Source organism: Ursus maritimus, unplaced genomic scaffold, assembly GCF_017311325.1.
Source record: "Ursus maritimus isolate PB19 unplaced genomic scaffold, ASM1731132v1 scaffold_11, whole genome shotgun sequence".
NCBI lineage: Eukaryota > Metazoa > Chordata > Mammalia > Carnivora > Ursidae > Ursus > Ursus maritimus.
Genome location: NW_024423453.1, coordinates 34,192,740 through 34,217,144, shown reverse-complemented (window position 1 = coordinate 34,217,144; position 24,405 = coordinate 34,192,740). Strand labels below are relative to the sequence as shown.

The following is a 24,405-nucleotide window of genomic DNA, read 5'->3' as shown; positions in this document are numbered from 1 at the left end:
TGGGCGATCACCTGAAAATAATTCTTGAGTGCATAGAATGAATACCTACGATATTGAAGAATTTACTATGTTTTAAATGTAGGATTTAATCATCTTCAAAAGCACTCTGCAGAAATGAGGAAGGGGCAGAATGACCATGTGCACTCCATTGGTGGACAAAGGGGCAGAGTAGGGTGAAGTGACTTGATCAGGCCCCCCCCCAGTAAGGAAGATGCGGACACAAGACCAGTTGACTCCCGGTCCTGCCAGGATGGACTTGTTCCTAGTCTTGATGAGTCTCAGGTGGCAGGACTAAGTGCAACTACAATTATTGCCTACCTCTCTTGTGCTCAGTGTATTAAATCTGTTTTCTAGAACTGCTGGCCATAGGAGCTCCCGTGACCAGGGCCAGCAGGACCCCATACTAGAGACTTTCTGGGACCCGGGGAGCTGACTCAGCAAGCTGGGTGATCGGTATGGACTTGATCCTAACTCCACTCTCCGATGAGATGCCACTGTTTCACCTCCGACGACACTCCTGAAGTGTGTTCAGTGTTCTAACATGGAGGAAAATTCACTCCTTCTCTACTTTTTCTTTAAATGACTCCTGAGTTCTACTTAAGGAAAACCGGGTTGTAGTCTTATTGAATTTTCATTTTTTAAAATTATAAATCATGATATCTGATTTTTATAACAGGTTATCTTGCCATCTTTTTCTGAGATGGGTGCCCACTGGAAAATGATTTTAAACTTATGTAAACGATTAGGTAATATATAGCCTTAGACCAAAATGTCCTTACAGACTGAGATGGTAATGCTGTAACCTCATCTACTTTTGCCAAAATGACTTCAGAATATTGCAGATGGTTTTTAAACTCCCTTGTCTTTTTTATAAGGGAGTGTGTGTGTGCATGTGTGTAGGAAAAAACAGAAAAAAAAAACGTAAGTCCTATGGTGAGTAAAAATGTAACTTCGATGACATGTATATTTTTTACATTATATATTCAATTACATTATATATTTGTTTACATTATATATTTTTGTAATTTTTTTTTTTTAAGTAGGCTCCATGCCCAGCATGGAGCCCAGCACATGGCTTGAACTCACAACCCTGAGATCAAGACCTGAGCTGAGACCAAAAGTTTGATCCTTAACTGACTAAGCCACCCAGACGCCCCAAACATAAAAAATTTTATAGTTCGTTGTTATTCTCTTCCAGGACCATGAGTCAAGCGCTGTTTGAAAGTAGCGATCCTGAAAACATTATTCTAACAAGTCTGGGGACTCCTCCACAAGAATACAATTAACCTAAGATTTTCATTTGAGTTAGATTTTTGATATAACAAGAAATGTCTATAACAAGAAATGTGTTTTCAGTTGATGAGGTTCTTTCTTCAAATTCTCCCTCAAAAGTTTTGGAGAAAAAATGTGGCTCTGAAACAGACATTCTGAACACTGTTAGGCTAGTAATTAGCTTGTGTTTCTAAAATAATCCTACTCACATACACTGAAGTGTCTGCTTATATAGAACTCAAGCTCATCTAGGGAAAATACTATAATAATAAACGTTGGCATCCAAATTGAAACAGCATGAGGCTCCCAACAAATGTTTATGAAAACATTTGTTTTCTTACAGTCAGCTTCATTTTGAAATTTATGTCTATGCCTGTGTACAAGGACAGTGTGTTTGGGACTCTGTTACTCCCCCCACCTTCTGAAAACCAAACACACATCTTAACCCTGGCCCCACACGTGACAGGACTCACCAGAAACAGGCACCATAATGAGAAGTCAGGCCTTTCAGGTATGTCACTCCGAGACCACCCTACTAGAGGAGGCCCCAAGATCACAAAGCCAAGGTCCCTTATGGAAACCCCGGTAATTAGACACTAATAATGGATGGAAGGTGTAAAATTCACCTCAACTCACCACCAACAGACTAAACAATCCAGATGAAGAGAGAAAGATTTTGTGAGAAGGAGGAAGAATTCATTATACTACTACCGGGAAGCTTGTAAAAGCGTATCAACTTTGACAAACAGGATGGGATAACGACTATTTGGAAACAAAGGGCATTAGATCTGAATGAAATCCCTAGACATCGTTATGAATCAAGAGAATGCTGCTACGTTGTTTGATTTGTGTTCTTAATATTGCCAACTTCAACCATCACCGAAGTGTCTGATATTTTTTTTAATTTCTTACTTTGCTTTTCACTAAGAGGGTATTGGTTTTACAGCCAAGAAGGAAAAGATCTCCTACAATGCATGGATGGGTGCTTCTCTCACTGTGGAAGAAAACGTGTATTGTTACATAGAGGAGGAACACGACCAGGGTGTGACAGATGAGTATATGGGATATGCCAACGGACCATTTAGAATTGATTACTTCTCTTTTTGTTCTGTAGTAGTAATGTCCACTTATACTTTTCTCAAGAAAGACAGTGTTTTGTGGTATGGGAAAAGGATGAAAATCTGTTTTGTTAAAATGTGATTTTTCAGAAAAAACATACATAACTTACAAATAGTATGTTTAAAATGTAATTAAATTCATGCTTTTAGCAAACTTTTTAGATTATTAGAATTTATTCTTCTAAAAGAGACTTGAAATGTGGGAATTGAAATATGCAAATGGGCTCATGAAGATAAGTTAGTACATAGAGAATTTGAAATTCATGGCATGGTGTCGCTAGAGTCTGACAACTGTGTGTTGGACGGTACTGGTATCTGAGGACGCCCTAGGTTCTGTTAACAGTTACTTCTAAGCTGATGATTAGTATCTTTTTGATGACATGTAACTTTAGCAGCTGCAGATAGTTCTGACTTTATCCCTGAAATTAACAACTGACTAATTATGATTCAAGATAACGCCGTTGTGATGGGTGGGTGGAAAGGAGCAGGGGGGATAAATATGTTTTTTAAGAGATTCAACGGTCAAGTCTTCCTCTTGCTGGGGAAAATGACAACCTTTCTTCGGTTTCCAGTTGTTCCCTCACAGAAGCCTGCATGAGAGCTGTGAGCTGCCAGAGAGTTTTGAAATGAGGCTCAGATGTTGAACTGCCAAATAGCTTATCTTGATTACCTGATGAAAAAAACCACACTGAACAGCTGTAATGCCTGCCAGTATGGTCCAACTTCTCCAGAAAGAACCAGAGAGTTTCCTGCGTCCAACATGAAGGCTAAGCCACAGCCCTACATAGGGTCCTCCTCCGCCGTGTAACCAAGGTTGCTGACTCCACAAACAGAAACTGCTCTCTGATGGCACAAGAGTGACACGAATATGTGGACACAATAAGGCTTTAACGTCCAGCAGCGTCAAGTCTGGCCCTCACAGACTGGAGCTGAGGGTCCTCCCAGGACAGCCCCTGGCACATGTGCAAGGCCCAAGTGTTCATCCGTGTTGACTGCTCATTGCAATTCATCTTCACCAATTTGAACACAGTAAAACAACTCGGAGAAACAGTATTTGACTTAAAGGAATAGGGAGAGATCTCACCTTTTGGGATCTACAATTTTGTAGAGTTTTCCATTGTGAGTCTGGGTCATACTTTTACTACTTGATAAAATATAAACTTCACCTGTGAAGAGAGAAATACAGTAAGTTAATTTACAGTACCACAGGGCCTTACTGCCTATTGCCTAAGCAGCTATTTTACATAAATCGATAGGTGGATATTTTCTATTTATTTATTTATTTATTTATTTATTTTTATTTTAAGAAAATAATTTTATTACACTTAAAATTATTACTTGAAGTACATTCTTATATTCCCCAAATATCATTGCAATATGAATTTAGAAGGTTGACATGTAAAGAATTACAAGCCTCTCTAGTTGAACAAATTTTCTATAAATTTGCTCATTCATGCAAGAAAATATATCACACCAATCAGATTTCAGATATAATAATGAAAAAGCAAAATTGTGCTGTGAGTTTTGAACATCTCTTTAATTCGACAGCAGTTACCTGACTAGAGATGAAATAGACAGAATTATTTACAACTGCAGAAATTGCTGCTGGGTTGAAATTGACATTGAAGAAACTTACCCTTTGGCAATCTCCCTTGGCAATAGTGCCACCATGTCACTGTAAATAACCCTGCTGGGATCAGTTATCATGACCCCAAGGGACCCTGTTGTCTATAATATCACAAAAAAGTAATGAGAGGAAAGATTTTCTGCTAGAACATGAGTCATTTCTAAGCATTAAACTAACAAAGCTTGAACTAATCTATTTATTTTTTATATCTATCTGTAGATCTATGTATGTATGTATGTGTGGATATATGCGTTTTGTGTGTGTGTGTGTGTATCTAAATCTATCTGTATTATCTCTGCGCGTCCTCAGGAAGCTCCCGTGCCTAAAGATGTTAAGAGTTTCACAAGTCTACCCTCGCAGAGCATCCAGAATCCAGTCACCTCTCTCCACATCCTACTACTATTCCAGAGCACGCAGATACTGGTTCCTCCTGGATTAGGGCAGCAGCCTCCTCACTGATCTCCCTGCTTCCACCCTTGTTCTTCTATGGTCAATTGCAACATACCCGCCCCAGAAATTCTTTTCAAGCAAGTCAAATCATTTAAGTTGAATCACGCTCCTTTGTTTCAATATCTCCAATGGCTTCTAATCTCTTAGAGCAAAATTAAGTCCCCACAGTGGCCTGCGATGCCACCCCCCCCTTTTTGCTCTGTTTGACCTCATCTGCAATGTGTCACCCTCTTGTTCCCTCTCCTCTAGTCTCGCTGGCCTCTTCACTTTGCACACGGGGGGACCTGTCCCAGGATCCTATCTAAGGCTCCTGACTCCCTCAGCTTCTGTTCTAGGCTCTACCTGTCTCAGCATCTGTCCCAAGTTGTCCCAGGCTCCTGCCTTTCACTAGATCTCCCTTGGGTTGACTTTTCCCCCTCCTTCAAAACTGTACCTAAATATCATAATATCATCTTTCTTGACTGCACTCTCCAAAGTTGCACTTCTCCTAACCCTAGAGGTAACAATCTCTATCCCTTTTCACATTGGGACTTTTCTCCAAAGCACTTATGACCAATTGACGTTATATGTATGTAAACCTATCTCCATTTATTTTTATTGTCCTTCTCCTTTAAAATATAAAATTTATGTCTCTTTATCTGCTGCTGTATCCCTAAGAACTTTGCACAGAATAGGTGCTCAATAAATATTTGTAGCATGAGTGCTAAATGGCAAATTTTATCTTGATTTATTCTGCCCAAGATCAAAAGATTTGGTTACTAAGTTGTTATTATTAATTGATAATTGGAGGCCAGATGGAATCCTTTTAATTTAAGCTTTTTAAAACAAATATATTAAAGTAAATATTTGGGAAAAGAGAGACCCTGATGTTCATCCCAACTATACCTCTTTAATTCTTGGTGTTGAGCAATGTTACTGATAATGAAAAACAACAGAGGAGAGAACCACTCTTGTTTAGTACGACTACTTCCATAGAATTCACTGTATAGAATGGATCACATGAATAGGGAATTATAAGCTGTATTTATGATGATATGCTTATATGGCTTTAAAATTCATATTTGGTTCTCATTCATGAAATAGTCCTTGATTTACTCTCTATTTCTCTATTCCACTCTATTACTGTTTTTTAGCACACTCTACTACTTTCTTACTTCTGGAAAGGATATTACAGGATTTATACTAAAAATGCAGACATAACAGAAAAAATAAAAATGAAGTTAAGAAGCAAAAGAATGGAAGAAGCAAAGAAAAATTAATATTTATTTCGCCAAGTACTTTATACAATTTATTTCACTTAATCCTCACAATAAAACTCCTGGTTTTACAGCTAAAAAGCAAAAACAAAAACAAAAACAAAACACACACACTGAGAAAAAACAGACTCTCAATACTTTTTGTTTCAAAAAATGCAAAAACCTACTCATTTTCTTAAATGCTCTTTAGTTTTTTTAATCTTCTTAAAAAAATGTTTAAAGTTTTATCTATTTAAGTGATCTCTACACCCAACATTGGTCTTGAACCCACAACCCCAAGATCAAGAGTAGCATGCTCCTCCCACTGAGCCAGGCAGGCACCCCCTTTTTTTTGAAAGTAATCCCTATACCCAACAAAGCTCAAACTCAAGATCAGCAGTTCGATGCTTTACCGACCGAGCCAGCCAGGCGCCCCCCATGTGGCTCTTAATTAAAGCCAAAGAGTTTCACATTAAAGCATAATTCAGTGAAGGCATGTTTAATTTTAATTATAAAGTATACACGGCGCTATAGCTTTTGGACACTTAGGATTGTATGTGCCTCATTTGTTAGTTCTGCTCCCAACATAGTATTAAGTGCAGATAGATGTCTGGGTATTTTAACAGTGGTGACACTAACAGGATGATGGATGGTGAGTCATTTGCAGTAAGGTCTGGGGAAATCAGAATGATTCAGTCACAACATCTAAATATTCATCTCTATTTCTTCCACAAACAATTTAATCCTCTTTTATATTTTAAAACCAGAGTTTGCCAATGAAATTTAAATTACATAACGGAGGATTTCAGTGAGAAATAGTTATCTCTTTGGCTTTTTTGAGTGAGCTAGGAGATATCTAGGGAAAAGTAATTGTAAATGTTTTCAATTCTGGAGTAAGAAAAGAAGGGATTGGAGGTCTCTTCTTTAAATCATTATATTCTTGTAGATCTGAAATATGTGTTAGGTCCCTGGTTAACCTAACTGAATGGCATGGAACTCTTCCTAGTGAATTCTGCATTTGATGTAATAAAACCAAAGCTGGACTACTAGGGAAAGTACTCTGATTTAAGGACACCTGGGTGGCTCAGTTGGTTAAGCGTCTGCCTTCAGCTCAGGTCATGATCCCAGGGTCCTGGGATCGAGTCCCTCATTCTCACTCTGCCTGCTGATCCCCCTGCTTGTGCTCGCTCTCTCTCTCTCTGATAAATAAATAAATAAAATTTAGAGAAAAAAAAAAGAAAATACTCTGATTTAGATGGGAAACACAACTCTTCTTTCTTAAGACCTAAAATTCATCTGGGAGGCTAAAGGAGCATAATGGCCATGGTTTGTTTGGATGCTGTTCTTTAAATAGAGTCATATGATAGCTATATTTATCTCTATAATTTAAAATTAGCAGCATTTTCACTCTTTCATGGCATTCCAATTTCAACTTCTTTTTGCTTGTAAGCTGTGCACATTTTGATAACATACCATCAAATATAGTGTATGTTACCCCACAGATTATCATACAGAAGATAATTTTTATTCTGCTGGAAAGCAGATCAACAAATTCAGCTTATCATGTACAAACTGCATGTCCCAATGGACAAAAAAATAAAATAAAATTAAGTTAAAAATCCAGAAATAGAGGATAAGATGAAGCTGAGATTACAGCAGATTTTTTATTTATGCCGAGAGACACGGATAAGTGGAAAGGCTTTCAGATAGAGAATAGGAACAAATGACTCAGATTTGTCTAAAATATCGGTAGACGTTCAAGATTTTCTCTCTTTAGGACTCAAAAAGTCTCTTTGTGCTTGCCTTCCATTTTCCTGCTTTGTAACTTTCACATTTTTGGAGTGGAAATAAGATGTAAAGACCCCCAGAGAAGGGTCATTGGGAGAGAATACGTAGCTGGGCCATCTCTAATCTCCACGGTAGGTCACCCTTGCCGCGGGTTACACGGCCAGCAAACGGAGGGCGAGATTCTTACACTTATTCCTCAGAGCAAAACAGAGCCTCTTGGGCAAGGGAGTGAGAATGAATGTCATAGAAGTAGTTTGTACAGTACCTAATTCATCTTCTCCAAATCCCAATATGTGACCTGAAAAGTAACCTCTACAGGAACCGCCATTGCCGAGACAGAGTGGTTTTTCTTGCCATTGCTTGCTCACAGGACTTTGCTGGAGGGTTAAGAAATTCCTACAACAAAAAGATACCGTAAACTTACAATGAAAATATGCTTTTGCTTAAAACAAACAAACAAACAATAAAATGCTTAGCATAAAGCTCACAGTGAATAATTGTTGTGCCATAAACCTGGCTTCTAAAAGGAAAAATAATATAGCCCATAATGTGTGCGAATACTGTGAAATTCTCATGTGGGGAGAGAGTACGTAAAGATAGTATTTTGTTTGGAGGGGGGTACTAAAAGTACCTGAGTATGAGAAAAGCCCTCCCCTTCATCCAGAGAATGATACTTCCTCTCCAGGACTAGACTCCATGCTGTGCTATTAATCAGAGAGAGGGACAGGGGGAAGATCATGGGGTCAGTAAACTTTTCTAGTTCCTTTTAGTGACCAAGCATAGCAGCTCTGCCACATGCCTGAATGCCAGTGACTTGGGAAACAAGATTCATAATTTGAGTTTCATCACAAGAGTTCCTGAGAACTACCCACACAGTGACCTCTAAAAATGAGGCTAAAATTTAATTGTGTAGTATTCTCACTGATAGAGACAAATTAAGTTCTGTTGCTAAAAGTTATGAAAGTCTGGCAAAAACAAAAATTCTTAGCCTTTCAATTTCCAAATAATTTGGAAAATATTTACCCAAGTCATGTATAACAATAGTTTTTCAAATTACTCATTGTCATGGTACATTCATGTTAAGGATGAAGGGAAAAGCCTACATAATATGAAAAGTCCATCTGAAGACTTCTCTGCTCTTAAACATTATTTTATGAACTTAATCAAATTTGTTCAAAAAGCATCTCTTAGGAAGTTCTTCAATGAAACCACCATACATAATGAAACAAAGAAAATAATGTTTATGTGTCCCAGACCTGACCTCCAAAGGGAGACAATCATTTGAGTATTTTATGGCAGTTGGCCCACTAATCAAGGGATATGTCGTTTGATACATCAAACTGTGGTATCAGGAAACCTACCCATTACGGTCTCCAAACACATAGCTTCCGTACAGTCTTTCCGACTGGCAGCCTCGGTAAACAAATCCACCAACCAAAGGACCATTACTGAATGGCTTGAATTCTAAAAGTGATGGCTCACTTTCTGGAAAGAAAGAAACAGAACATTAGATCCAATGAAACATTTTTATGAAATAGAAGTAATGGAGGCCAAGTAATATTATCACGGTAATTTACGTTAAATTTGAAATGTGTTCTATGATGCACAGGACAAATGCAGTTCTAGATATTTAGCAAAAATAATTAAGTTCTGTTGCTTAAATAGTAAAAAATATAAAGAGCTTCCATGTGTAGCTTACTGAAATGAGAATGCTCCACAAATGCTTGTGGTTATAATTGCCACACATACCAAATTTACAATGAAATTAGAATCTGGATATTTTGGAAATCATGGTTATTTACTTAAGAACCAGAAGACTTGAAAAAAGCAATTGTTTTAAGAACTGATTTTTCTGTAGAAATGCTTCTGCAGATATTTAGTAAATTAAGCCAGACCTCTGTCAGATTACACAAAATGTTTGAAAATCCATATTTTAATGAAAATAAAAGTATAGCACATAAAAGGTCTTTAAAACCACATTTGTATATTTAAAAACACTGGCACTCAAGTGATATCTTCATTTAAACTATTATAATAGTTTCGTTTATAGAAGTGTATGGTTAACAATGTCTATTGCAGCCATTCTTTTTAATTACATGTGTATAGTTATCTCAGTCTTTCCATGCATGTCATTATATACTTGACTACACGTACGCTAATTGCAATGGAAAAGATCTAAAGGCAGTTGCAAATTAATCTGAAAATTACTTCTTATGTGCTTAATGTCAAATAAGCCATTATCAACAGGCAGTATTTTAGGCAAAAGCTTTTGTGGGAAGATGGTAATTTTAAAGTAGTTCTCCCTTCCCCTGTGGTTATGGTGAATATATTATAAAAAGTAGAAAAGACAAAGTTTTAACTAGTTCACTGAGAAGCAGCGAAACTGAATGATTAAGGTCATGAACTCTGGAATCAGTCAGCCTGGGTTCAAATCCAGACCTTGCCACTTTATGCTGTATGATAATTAAACTTTCTGTGTCTCAGTTCCCTCATCGGTACAATGTGGCCAGTAAGGGTGCCTATCACACAGAGTTGTTCCATGAATGAGAGGAGTCAAGTTTATAAAATTACTATAGGGGCTGGCATGTTATAAGTACCGGGGATGTGCTTATTTTGTTTTTATTTTTGTTTTCTGCTTTATTGAAGTAAAAATAACAAAGTTGTAAACTATTTAAGGTGTACATTGTGGTGATTTGATACATGTATATGCTGTGAGAGGACTCTGGATGTATTTTCAAAACATAAATGTTGGGCTATCAATGTTGTAGCCCGTTTCAGCTGCACCCCAATTAATGTGATTGGGGAATTTAGTTTAATCTACAAATTTAGCCAAAATTCCATCAAACCAGTGACTCATAAGATTTTCTTTTCAAACCATATCATTCTTTGGTTTGGCTTATGTAAGATACACACACACACACACACACACACACACACACACACACGAATACCTGAAAAAAAAAATAGTGTAAAATAACTGAATACCACATGAACTAACACAGCTGCTTCATTCCTGGTGCTGAATAAATATCTTTATTGAATGAGTAAATAGAAGGAGCAATCAATTTAATAATCTTAATCTACTGTGTTCCCTGAATCATAATAATTTTGATATATTGCTTCCTCCAAAAGGAGTAAATACTAAAACACTAAAAAATCCTAAGTTTTTTGGCCTTCATTATTATCCAACTTTATTTTGTATATGTGTCTCTAAAACAGGCTAGTAAATCATGTTATTAAAAATAATGTCTAAACATCCCATTTTCATGACTTGGGTAAATACCATGTTTTTACAAGTCTGTTATGTTGTTTTCTCTAAAATAGGCACTTTAAAAAATTACATTCTTATTTGAAACACTATTTTTCGAATTGCTGAAACTAGCGTATTGGGTATTGAGAAATTTCTTACCTTTAACTTGTTTTTTCTGCTGTATATAAGGATGTTAAGACAAGTTCTTCTTTATGTATTAAATAAATAGAAGTTATTCACTTTGACTCTCAGATGAGCAAAATATAAACAGCTAGTTTTTGAAGGTCCATTAAATTTTTGGACCTACAGAGCACACTTCAAACCATGGGAAAGGTAATTACCCAAATGGAATTCCTAGGGCTTGTAAGTGTCACTGGACCTTTAAAGAGTCCTGCAATTTACTCCCTTACCACTGTTAGGTCAGTGTTTTTATGCTTTCCCAAATGGTCATTTTGTAGCAATCCTTTTCTCTTCAATTAATACATTAAAATAAAACAAGGCCCAAACTGAAGCCAAGTCAACAAATTATGCTCTACTTACCATAATCTTTCCCCTTTATTATCTGTAGGATTCTGGCTGATGATCTGTTCTTTCCATTGGAGTCTGAACAAAGTATTGTTAAGTTGATGTTTATATCAGTGGGATGTCGGTCCACAGCACATCTGCATAACAAAAGGGGGACATCCGTGAATTCTTACCAGGGTCTTTTCTAAACTCAGACTGGAGATTCCTGACATAGGAACCCCTTTGTGGGCTGGCAAGGACCCTGGGGGCTATTTCGTTTGGTTCCTCAACGGACACATTCAGATTTGGTTGTTTACTCTGCTGAAGCTAAGCGACCTCTGGGGAATATTTCCTAATTTCTCTTGGTATCTCTCTCTAGGACGAATGTGCACAGTGACTTAAAACATTTGTTAGTGTGTTAAGGACTGTCACATCTATAATACACTGGTAAGGTATGAGATCAACTCACATTTGCAGCCCACAAAACAGAATTCGTTTTGGTATTAGTTTTGTGGGTTTTGCATGGGATTGCTATATTCTTAAACTCAAGCTGCTCTCACAAAGGAAAGAAAGTGTACGCTACAGTTTAGGGAATAAAATAAAGCTGGATCCCACAACCACCGAAGTCTTTTACCTTAACTGGGTCCTCATGTCACCCCAATCTGGAACTAAAATGTTTCCATGACTTAAGCCATTGGCTGTAAAGCCTATGAGCACGGGGACCATGCCCAGCTTCTTTATCACTGTATTTCTGTTACCTAATTCAAACCCAGGAATATAAAAGGAGCTCGATATTTGTTGAATGTGTAAGTCCATGAGGGACTGGACATGTGGAGTTTGGGTTGGGGGAAGAATGAAGCTGTATAATACAATTTTTTGAAGTTCTCACAAATGTGGAAAACAGTGTTGCATTGTTTTCAGGTTTCTCAACTTTGACATTATCGGCCTTTTGAGCCAGAGAATTCTTTGAGCAGGGGACTGGAAGGTGGAGGAGAGGGAAGGTTCTGTGCTGGGCCCGTAAGGAAGTTTAGCAGCATCTCCGGCCTCCAGCCACTAGATGTCAGTAGCATGAACCCCTCCAAAAATGTTCCTAGACATTGCCAAATGTTCGCTGGAGGCAAAATCATCCCATTGGGAATCACTGTTTTAGGTCAACAAAATACATTAATGACTTGACAACTGAACCAAACCATTGCGGCTATTAAATAAACTAGAAAACAAAACAACCTGAGAGTAAGTTCTGGGTCTTAAGAGATGTGGAGTCGTATGTAGCAATCATCTCAACAGTAACAACAACTACAAGACAAAAACTGTCACATCCAAATGACCCCGTTCATAATAGGGAAACTATAAGCCTGACCCACCAAAGGCGAGTTAGTTGTTCTGTGGCAACAGTCCCTTTATTGTCCTCTTTAATGCAATGATTCACAGAGTACAATGCCTGGCAGGGAACAGGACACAGTCGTGATGTGACCTAAGGTGGAGCCTAGATCCATACAGGCGGAGAAATTTCTCCCATACCGTCTTCCTTTTAACGATGGAGAAACTATGACAAAAGAAGGTTTGACCTCTTTCTATTAAGAAAAGAGCAAACCTGGAAGGAAAGCCCAGGTCTCCCCAAGGTGGGTGCCATCAGGCCTAGCTCTGGCTGAATATTGTGGCCACTGAGAATGACTTGACCCTTCTAACCTTTGGTTTCTTATGGAAAAAAAGAGGTTGGACAGTGACACTTCTCTGTACAATACCAGATGGTGAGTACATGTCGTTATACATCTGTCCAAATCCATAGAATGTACAACCCCCAGTGAACCCTAATGGAAACTCTGGCCTTTGGGTGATAACGATGTGTCAGTGTAGGTTCACCCATTGTAACAACGTCCCACTCTGGTAGGGGATGTTGCTAATGGGGGAAGCTATGCCTGTGTGGGGGTCAGGGGGTATATGGGAAATATCTATGCCTTCTGCTCAATGCCAGCTACCACCGAGTACCACTGAGAGGCAAAAATGAGATAATGTGCATGAGATACTTAGTTCAGTACTCTGCACCGAGGTGCTTAATACAAGGCAGCTTTACTTTTAGCCAATAATTGTTTTAGTTTCCTTTCTGCTTTATTAAATCTTTCTCTGCTTGGAATGCTCTTGGAGGGAGGCACGAGTTCCCTTTAGCCCGCTGCTGCCGGAGGAGGTGAGGCTCCGCGGCACAGGCATCCTGCCACATGCAAGGTCTCCAAAGCGCCTCACCGTGTGTTTTTGCACTGAGGGTCCAGGACCCCCGGGAAGGTTGCACGAAAGCTCCAGTGAGACTGTGGTGACTCAGGCTGCTCGACTTCAAAGTGCCGCTTTGCGGTGGTATCTGCAAGTTCTGAGCTATAGGAATGGAATGTGACAGTTTCCTCCACATCCTGAACCCACCTTAAGTATTCCCTGTCGCACAGATTTTAAGATCTGCTGAGATGCCAAAAAGGAAATGAACTGTAGACTTGGACTTTGATGGAGGGGAGATGAAGGGCATGAGGGATTATAAAAATAAAAAGTTCGAGAAATACTCACCTTGCACATAGTGAACACTCAATAAACATTAAATAGCAATAATAACTTAGCTAGTAAATGAATGAATGTGGCCAAATATCCCACAGTATGAATAAGAGACCACAGATTGGATGAAGCTTTCATCATAGAATTGCTATATTATACTTCATAGCATTTTTTAAGCGTACCCCTAATTTCTCACTCTACATACATCTTAGTGCTCCTTTCTTTATAGTTCATTATAGTAAACAGTCAATCTGAATTCCTTTAGTATTTCTATTTTTTTTCAAGTGAAAAAATGTTAACATTGAGCTCAACTCCTTATGAACTGATACTGCGTCATCGTGGGTTAAGTAAAGCCATGATAAGAACTGTAATTGATTTGAAACTTACCATGTGTGTCAAGCACTCTGCTTTGTGCTTTACCTCTAGATTCGTAGTAAATCATTATCGCGTCCTTGCAAAGTAGCTATTACTACCCCCATCTGATGTGCATGGAAATGGGGCACCTCTTGCTTTCCGCTCAGGTCATGACCTCAGGGTCGTGATCTCAGGGTATCGATCCCAGGGCAGTGTGAAGGAGCCCCGTGTGGGGCTCGGGGCTCAGTGCAGAATCTGCTTAAGACCCTCCCTCACCCTCTGCCCCTCTTCTCCTCTCTTTCTCAAATAAACAAATAAATCTTAAAATAAATTTAAAAAATTAAAAAAAATTAATGTGTATGGAAAATTTCATTTAAAGGGGTTTAAGGAGAAAATTTAAAAGGTTTATTATCTCTCCGAATTTGAACAACCGAAGTCTTAATCATCACACTGGTCCAACAGCATTTATCTAATAACACTCTAGAAGCTCAAGGCCATTTTTCTCCATGAATTTGTTCTTTTCCATGTGTCTCATCCACCTTCTCCGTCTGCTTCACACATTAATAGAAGAGTGCTCAGATAATGAGCTGGTGTGATTTTGGACACTACCCGTGGAGGCTCTGTGCCTGGACCCCTCTTTCCTTTCCCCAGCTCTCCACTTCTGGCCTGGCTTTACAGCAGGCGAGGGGATAGACTGCGTTCTCACCTGCCTGGGTCATGCAGGCCGTGTGCAAACACCTCGGGGGGCTGGTTGGTGCTGTTGAAGTGCGGGTTGCTCCTCGGTATGGAATAAGGCACACTACACATATCTGTATCCACATCCAGCCGAAGCACCGAACCTGTGAAATCACTGAGAAATCGGAGGACAGGTTCAGTGTTTTCTGCTCTTGTTATGTATTTCACCCAAACCAAATGTGGGAGGTTGCGGTACAGTCCAAAGAATCATCCCCTCCTCTGAGACGAAATTATTAATGTTACAAATTCCAAATCGTGGGAAACGTAACCAGGAGCAGGTCAGTTTCGGACAAGAGGCAGCACCGCAGGGCAGCTCCATAGCGGCCGAAGGCTGCAGCATCAGTAGTGTGTCACATGTGCCACTGTTCTTTACCTTTCGCCAATCCCTGCACTCCGTGCGCGTGCAAAAGCGCCGCGGGACCCTGCGAGTCCCGCCTGCACTGTGGCTGCGCGCTCGGACTTGCAGGGTCACCGCGCACGAGCCGCCGCCCAGGGCGCGCGGGGCTGCCACTGTCCCCGGGCTGTGCATCCCGCAGCCCACGCGGCACTCATGCACTTCCGAGCATCTAGGGACGGCGACTTCCAAAAATACCATCAGCATATGACTGAATTCCTCCTCCTTTTATACAAGTTAAATATTTAACCAAGGCGACATAATTCAAAGACAGTACTTTTTTTTTTTTTTCAAAGACAGTTCTTAACTCACTGGTTCTGACCCTTTTTCCCCTGGCTGGCACTTAAAACATTTTAACATCAAGGGGAACTTTTTTTTTTCTTTTTTTACCTTAAACCGTCCATTTCTTCCATATCATCCAGTGTGATCATCCCATCACCGAGAATGATGTATAAAAAGCCCTCAGGGCCAAAGAGCAGTTGCCCTCCTAGATGCTTTCTGTGGAGTTCTGCGACTTCAAGAAATACTCTGGCTGTTCTCAAATCAACTTGATGGGGATTTTTTCTACATTGTGGGGAGGAAGCAATACCATAATTGTTAAAGATGTAAGGCGAACCCACCACAAAGTAAACCGTACACAAATAGGGGATATTTCCTTAGCATGGAAATAAGGGAACATATGCTTCAAATAAATCTAATAAAAATTCTCCGATAAATGACATTATTTTCTGTTTCAGAAGGAGCATGTAAGCTGAAAGATAATTGAGGAAATGTGCCAAAGCTACCATTTCTCTCAGTCCTCCTTAAGGACACATATGCGGTTTTCAGCAAGATGGAGATTGTGGTTTAATTACTGTCACCTTAACTTCTAAAATAATTAGGAAGAGATAATGAGAAAATAAGACTGAAAAATATTTATGCCGCAGGGCATTTTAGAGATACCTGGATACTGTGTATTCCACAACTCGAAGAATGTGGTCATGAGGCCCGATAGCCCACCGTTCTTGGTTGGTGGTATAAGACACATAGAGCTTTCCATTTTTCTTGTAATTGGGATGGAATGCAAGGCTTAGCAGACCTCTTTCATCTCCTCCCTGCAGTCAAATGAAAAACACAAAGAATCGTGAAGTTAATTATGTTCTTTATTGTGTTTCAACTGGAACCCCAAAAGAGTCTCTTTCTTTCTTCTGGATAATCTTTGCCCAAACGCTTTTCTTTTCTTCCTTGCCTACTGCACAAAAAAGGATTATAAAACATTTCACTTTGCGGAACTCTTTAAGGGTTAGAACAAGACAATTGTCTTGTGTGGTTATCGATGCACAAGACCCTTACACCACTTTTGTCAAGTAATTTGTGTATGCAATCTCGGGAAGCTGGGAGGACAAGTTTAAGTGCTATGAAGAATTCTTTGCCGGGTTACTAGGTTGCTTGTAGTTCATAGAAGACAAATAAAAAGGTTCATAATCAAGCAGTCACTTCTAATCCAAGTCTCCCAAACCTAAAACACAGTGTGGGCTGCCAACTCCCTCTGTCTTGGCAATATGTTTAGAAAACAGTGAAATTGCTTGTGTAATATGTAAACCTTTGTTTTACCCTGGAGGCATCCACATCAGTTGTCACAACGATGGTGGTCTGTTCATCATAACTAGGTAATAAGCAGCCTTGGCCTATCTACATAGGAATGAGGTCTTTTTACATGTATCTTTCACAGCATAGAGCTTTGCTTTATAGAAGCATGGAGAAATGGGAGGAGAGCTAAAAACCAGGGCTGGCATGGGGGGTGGGAGAAATCCTAGAGAGGAAAGGGGACACTAGGAAATAAAAGAAGGATCCCAAACAACTTTCTTTGTTATTATATGAATGTCAAGGATTGTATACATTAGGCATGCCAAATGCTGTAACAATTAAAACATCATCATGTTCTTAAATAGAAAGGCATTTTATCTCTATTTTCTGCTAATTCAGCTTGATGAAACTCAATATAGCCTCAGCATTTGTTTCATCCCGCAAGTAGTCTAGGGATTTCTATATTGAAATTAAAGTATCTGAAATTGTCTAGATCAGAGACTTAAAGTTCAAATTCTAGTAAGCCAGGGAGCGCTTTCTCTGCAGTCTGAGGAGTTATCCCAACTGGTGGAAACCATATGAAGCAACTGCTGCCAGTAACTCCCTTTACCCACGCGATCGCATCACACCCCGCGTCTCCTGTGGCGAGCAGCTGGAAGTGACCCCTCAGAAGTCTAACAGGAGGGCAACAGTCTCCAACACTGTGACTCCTTCACAAGCTCACGCCCAGCCGTGGAACCGCTCTCATGCTATTATTCTCCCCCCGAAGAGCCTGTGTTACTACCAAAGCAAAGAGCTCTGTGTGGTTTGGATTCTCCATGGATGGAAGGGTTCAGAGTTTTGGGCATAAAAGCTCACTTAAAGTAAACTTGCTTGATTTATCTCTTGGATTAGGGAAAAACTGCTTCAGATATATGCCATCCAAAGTGGAGACATTGCAACTTTAAGAGCGTGTAAATACTAAAGTGGGTGCAAATATCCCAGCACTACCGAAGCAGGGTTCAAGTGTCAAAAAAGTCAACTTCTTCATTTGTATGTCACAAGATGCTTAGGATGAATTTCAGTCAAAACAATCTCATTGAAGGGTATGGACCTAGAATCTAACGACTACGAGCAATGAAAATGAGCCTTTATGTTTCAGAATATCTTATAGTGATTTTAGTATTGATTGGATATTGCTATTTTTTTTATATCTTCATTAAACAAATATTTCCTGTTATGAGACATTGAAGGCTGGGATGCATAACTAAGGACTGATTGTAGAAAAACACATTTAAACCTCTTTGACAGATGGATAAAAAAGCCGAGGGGTGGGATTTAGTTTGTGATTAATTCCTCTTCCGAGTGTATTTCACTTTAAAGCTGTGAGTGCAGGGTAAGTACGTTATGTCCACTTCACAAATATTTGTGTTCCACTATAAGAAGCTTTTGCTGAAAGTAGTTCTTTTGTAGTTTTTAATCAAATCATCTGAGACACAATTTGAGTTGGAAAGCGGCATGGCTTAAACCTGTGCTAACTGCTTTTCAGGAATTAGGAATGTAGAATTCATGCACCATAGAAAGATGGGGAAAGAGATTTAAACAAATCCGCAAGTGAGGGAAGACAACTGTTCACTTTAGAGATTCACCTGTCTCGTCAATGAATGTGGGCACATCCCTGGCATGTGTTGAAGTTCCCAATATGGAAACAGAATGAGACATCTCAATGACAAGAAAATAAATTTAAAATGCAATTTAAAAAAGTCTGTAATGCTGATTTTTCAGGTTGTAGGATTTACATTTGTTTATTACATAGGATTTCGTATTTTTAAAGTCAACTTCCAGGTGCAAAGTAGTGATCTGGTTGGCTTAGAAACATGAGAAATGACTTCTAAGTTATTTCAGAGAAATAGTCACATTCTTAACTATATTGATGAAAAATTTAATGTATTGTGTAAATATGCTAGAGTGTCTCTCGAAATTAGCTTTGTAAACTATGTAGTGTAACATGACTCCTAAATGTTCAGAGATTGAGAAGGGGACATATACCACCTCTGCCAGGAGATTAAGGTAGCTATAGGCTCACATTTAGCTTGAACTGGCCTTCAGAGTTACATTGTCTATTTAAAGTATTTGACAAATCATGATTTACTTCTCAAGTGCAAACCTATCTTTGAGGTACGGGCCATTTTTCAAGATCTATATAGAGAAATAGGTTGATTGGGCATTCACGTTTAATTTTGGGGCAGGGTCTGCTAGAGGTTACAATGCCAGAAACACCACCAGAGCCTCTTGGGCTCTCTGGTTGCTTCAACTATAGTCTTCACCAGGACACAGCCCCGCCTGAAACCCCCAAGCACTGGCGCCTGGAGGCCGGTCGGGCCCACAGACCAGCTCTCCAGGCTCAGGGGAAAGCCCCTGGGCGGGTGTTACTGACTCCTCTTCCTTCCCATCCTTTCACCTCAATTATGGGTAGCTTTATGGAATGAAAATCACGCACTGCTTCCAGAAATGTCAAAGTATCAAATTGTTTCTAGTGAGCATCTGGGGAGAATGAACCTCTAGTGATTAGTTCAGTCAAGCTGGCTGAAAAGGGAGAAAGACAAGTCATAGAATGGCGAAAGAAGAGCCTCGGTCCAGGGAGCCCTTCCTTTCAAAAAGACACTGACTTCTAACATTATACTTTTGGAAACATTGACCGATGTGCAAAACACTTATCGTGACTCAGGTGAAAAGCAGCGATTTATCAAAAACATTCCCATTATACTCTGTGCTTCATTATTAATACTGAATGCTTGACGCGTACACGGTGCTTCTAGAGATGAACATCAGCACTAGAAATGGGCAAGTAATTTACAAATTATGCTTTAGGGTTCTCTCAGTTTGGGGGGTAATGCTTTTTTTTTTTTTTTTAAGTTCAGTGACTGAAACCTCACCCAAGCATCATAGGCTACCTACCACAGGACACTTCCTCCCCCTTTGCTCAGCTTTCTCAAACTGCATCAACGTCTGGGCAGCACTACACCAAGCACAAATGACTTTTCAAAATCAGGTAGTTGAATGATTTGAAAATAATGTCCCTGCGTACTTTAAATGGACCCATGTTTCAGAGTAAATCATACAACTCTCCTAAGAGACTTTAAGTAATTAACTGCCATTCTAGTTACCATTCAGCTTTCAGGAGCAGTTTCACAGGGTCAACAGAAGAGAGATAAAAACCCCAAACTGAGAGTATTGATAACTTTAATGTGAGGACAAGATCAGATCTAGTCCTATAGTTTTGGGACAAACTCTTCCCTGATGAACACATCAAAGTTCTAACCAGTTGACCAAGAATATTCCTCTTCTTTGAAGAAAATGGAAGTATCTATTAGAAAAAGAGAGGTGATGGTAAAATGATTATATAATATATATAATATATACAATAAATATATTATATATATATATAATGATTCTTTTTTAAGAAATTGTGGGCATGGTCTTTCATTATGATTTTTAAACAAAACATTCCCTTCATACTTTCAGTGTGGTTAAAGTCAGTTTTTTTCTGATTTCTATCTTTAAAATTTGCCTTAATCTTTTTCAGGGAATGCTGAGTTATGTATTTTAGGAAACAAGACTGGGCAGCACTGAACTAAAGCATCATTTCTCATTTCTGCATAGTTTTTCTTAGTGACCCTTTGGCAGGTGTCTAGCTTCAAGTTGGTAGTCTACAGAATGGCCTTATGATATTGAAAAAGCAATGAAATGTAAATTAAACTAAATAATGCAGTGCTAAGTTCAAGATATGCCTTGTTATATACAGTCTTTATAAAAAAAAAAGTTTGTATTTGACATCATTCAACAAATATTTATCAAATACCTACCATGTGTTAGGCATTGTATCTGGCACCAGGGATAAGACGAGACAATTAATAACAACCAGTCTCTCTGTCATTCAGAAGCTAATAGTATGCATGAAAACAGATAACAAAGTCAGATAACAAAGTAAGTTTTTAGTTGTTTCATTCTCACCATAATTCTTCGTGATGCTGATTTTTGGGTGCGGGGGAGGGGGAGGGTTAAACTTTGCTACTCTATTAGAAATGTGCATGGCCCAAAAAACAAGTATGAAAGGGAGTAAATGCATACTCTGGGTTACTTTGGACACACAGGCTAATTAGTATATTAGCACCCAAGGTTTCCCACTCTAAAACTTGGTGAGGAAAAGAAAAAAGCTTGGTTTTATGAAATCTAAATTACATGAAGAATACGAGGTAGAGTTTCTGCAAACAACAAGACCATCTTCCAATTTGTTTTATGCATATGACACAGGTATGAATGAAGACCTCTAGTAGAATTGGTGTTCTCTTAATAATGAAGGAGTTTCTGAGAATTAACATAAGAGTAGAGTGGTGGTATTTTTTTAAATTCTCTGTAAAATATGTACTTTTTAGTAGGAGGCAGGTCTCCCTTCTTAATTGTTATTCACATATCTACATTTTGTGCTCCTACACCCCAGGAAAGGAACAAGAGAACTTGGAAGCCAATGTGGGCTCCTTCTCGTGCAAAAACCTTTGCTTCTCTTAGACTGGAAATTTTGCTATTCAGAAATGAGAAGTAGGTTTGTTTGAGAATTGTTAGTTCAAGTACAATACCAGATGTATTCATTTTTCGTTGCTGTTGTAAAAGAATTACCACTTAGTGGCTTGAAACAACACAAATCTACTACCTTAAAGTCCGCAGGTTAGCATCCAACATGGGTCTCGCTGGGCTAAAATCAATGGGTTAGTAGGGCTGTGTTTCTTTCTGGAGGCTCTAGGGGATAATTCATTTCCTCTTCTTTTCCAGCTTCTAGAAGCCATCTGGCATTCCTTGATTTTGTCCTCCTCCCTCCATCTTCAAAGCCCATAGTAACAGGCATGAATCCTCCTTCTTTGGCACCACTCAGACCTCCTCTGCTCCCTCTTCCACTTTTAAGAATTTGCGATGCCACTGAGCCCACCCAGAGAATCCAGGATAATCTCCCTAGGTGCAGTCTAGCAATTCAGTTCCATTGCAAACTTAATTCCCCTTTGCCATGTAAAGTAACATATTCCAGGGATTATGTTACTTTAAAAGAGGACATCTTTTGGGGGAGGGGCATTATTCTGCCTACCACATGGATATTTTAATCTGTTTTCAAAATAGGATCCAAAGTACTTCTGACCTGAACCATCTTGGCCATGCTCTACTGGGAGCACCCTGAAAGCGAGAAGTGAAGTTCATCTATAAATTCATAGAGATACTTAAGCGAAGCCTGGTCACGGCAAGCCCCCTCTCGTAGCTGTCAGCAACGAAAGAACAACCACCACCCTCTAAAATGAAGTAAAAACACCTTTCAGAACTGAGGAGGAGGAGAAGGAGAACATCAGGTAACACGTGGACACATATGAATTGAGTCACAAGCAAAACTGCTGTGTTAATCCCAGGAAGCAAAGAAGGTAAAAATTAAATGTAGACAAACCATTTCTACTAACTAGAGGATTTTAAGCTCACTAAAACTGTATTATTTTGTTTTGTTCATGAGTTTTCGAAACATATTGTAGAGTATTAATTTCTTCACAACTCCTAGGAAAGATGAGAAGCCATGCTTTTCAGTAGTTCCAATAGTGTAACTTGGTCTCAGAAGGAGTCGCTTCCCTGAGGACCCTGAGTTAGCTTATAAGAGGGGCTGCATGATTTGGTTTTGTGGTATAATGAAAAATATATTTGGTCTTTGTCCTGGGTTCCTGGCCCAGAGCTCCTAAAACCTTTGGAATTTCCTGAATGACAGGGGTGTCTTTTGTTATTCATAATAAACCCCTGTCAACCTTACCTGAATCTATGCTAACGAAGTGACTCTCAGTGGGCCCCGGATAGCTTCAGGAGGAGGGCTGGTAGCCAGAGGAACCAAAAATGTGATTAGAAGATTGGAACTTTCAGCCCCCACCCCACACCAACCTCCGGGGAGGGAAGAGAGACTGAACGTTGAGTTCAATCGCCAGCGCACATGATTTAACCAATCACGTCTGATGATTTCATCAGTCAAACATAATAAAGCCTCCATAAAACAACAGGGTTTAGATAGCCTCTGGGTTGGTTAACATAATGAAATGCCGGGAGAGTGGCATGAAGCGCCATGTCCCCCCACCCCATACCTTGCCCAACGCATCAATTCCATCTGGCTGTTTCTGAATTGTAGACTTTATAATAAACTGGTAATAGTCAGTAAAGCAATTTCCTGGGTTCTGTGAGTTAGTAAGCCCAAGGGGAGGCTTATGGGAACCCCTGAATTTGTACTCAGCTGGGCAGAAATGTGGGCAGCCGAGGCGCCCTATTTGCTGCTAGTCCCGGAAGTGGAGGCAGTCTTGTGGGACTGAGCCCTTAGTCAGTAGTGTCTGGGCTAACTCTGGGTAGTTAGCATCAGAAATGAAATTGTTGGACACCCAGCTGGTGCTGAATACCTGGTTGGTGTGAGAAAAGAAACTCTCATTTGGTGTCAGAAAACACTCCGGGAAAAATCTGAGAGGTTCATTAGCTCCTCCTCCTTGCTGGGGTCATGATCAACTCTGTTGAAGAAATTGAAGTTAAAGAGTACTTGGGAAACATTTGGTGTCATATAAATCTTACTTGGAGATTAACATTTTTAAAAAATATCTTGTGTCATTTTATTATTCACTCTTTGGCTTTTTTTTAACCTTTATTCTCTGAGAATGAAACCAGCCACAATATACTGAGGACCTATTATAACAATAATAGTTTTCTTCTTTTGTTTAAAATGTCCCCTATTTTTCCAGCTTTGGCTTTTCTTTTAGATATGTTTTTAACTTACTCCAATCATTCTCTTGGTTTCCTGATAACTGAACGCTCTTCAAGGCACTGTTTTATCTCTTCAGGGCCTCATTTTTGCTTCATTATATTCACCCACTGTTCTAGTTCTCCAAGAAGTATATGCGATTTTCAAATGCTTGCAGGACCCCAGCTCACCTCTACCACACTCCCCTGACAAAGAAATCTGTCCTGCTTCAAATGAGGTTGGAGAGCTGTTCGAGGACACCCCGCAATTCAGAGTTTGTAGGAAGTTTCTCATGAAGTATATGATTTCTGTTATGTAGCAATTGGTCCATGGCAAATCTGTGTTTAGGACTGTACATTTTATCTTCGGAAGCGAATGCAAAAACAGACTGAAAAAGTACAAATGGGAGCTATTCTGGATGGAAACCGCTAGACCACTAGCTTTCCTCAACAATTCTCTTCCCCACTCTTTTCAAACATAAACAAAATAAATCAGTCATGCTGGGTTTAAGTTATGACCTACACAGAGGAAAGATACTAGAAGTGGTTCTTTTCTAGAAATCCAGCTTCCGAGGTGTTTCTTATTCCAAATACTAATGTTCTTTTGAACACCTACGGGGAAAAACGTAGAAACATGCTCAATTAAATACTTTAAAACTATTATGGCCATAATATTGTATGTGTGTATGTATATGATTTATTTTATATAAACTATGTCAGATGGAATGAAATTTCATATTTCTGTTTTCCCTTAAGCTTTTTATCTATTTGAGCTGTGATATTCGAGACAGTACGGCATACGA

The 24,405-nt window shown here is 39.2% G+C and overlaps 1 protein-coding gene across 1 annotated transcript in view; it reads right to left on the bottom strand.

Annotated features, from left to right (window-relative positions):
- LOC103657987 (hedgehog interacting protein) overlaps positions 1-24,405 on the bottom strand; it is an 88,595-nt gene that overhangs the window by 16,473 nt on the left and 47,717 nt on the right. The window contains exons 5-11 of the mRNA XM_008685437.2: positions 16,205-16,356; positions 15,653-15,826; positions 14,840-14,983; positions 11,281-11,402; positions 8,852-8,975; positions 7,756-7,886; positions 3,475-3,556 (exon numbers count right to left, since the gene is read on the bottom strand). Coding sequence (XP_008683659.1) covers positions 3,475-3,556; positions 7,756-7,886; positions 8,852-8,975; positions 11,281-11,402; positions 14,840-14,983; positions 15,653-15,826; positions 16,205-16,356 — 929 coding nt within the window. The remainder of the gene's footprint in view (positions 1-3,474; positions 3,557-7,755; positions 7,887-8,851; positions 8,976-11,280; positions 11,403-14,839; positions 14,984-15,652; positions 15,827-16,204; positions 16,357-24,405) is intronic.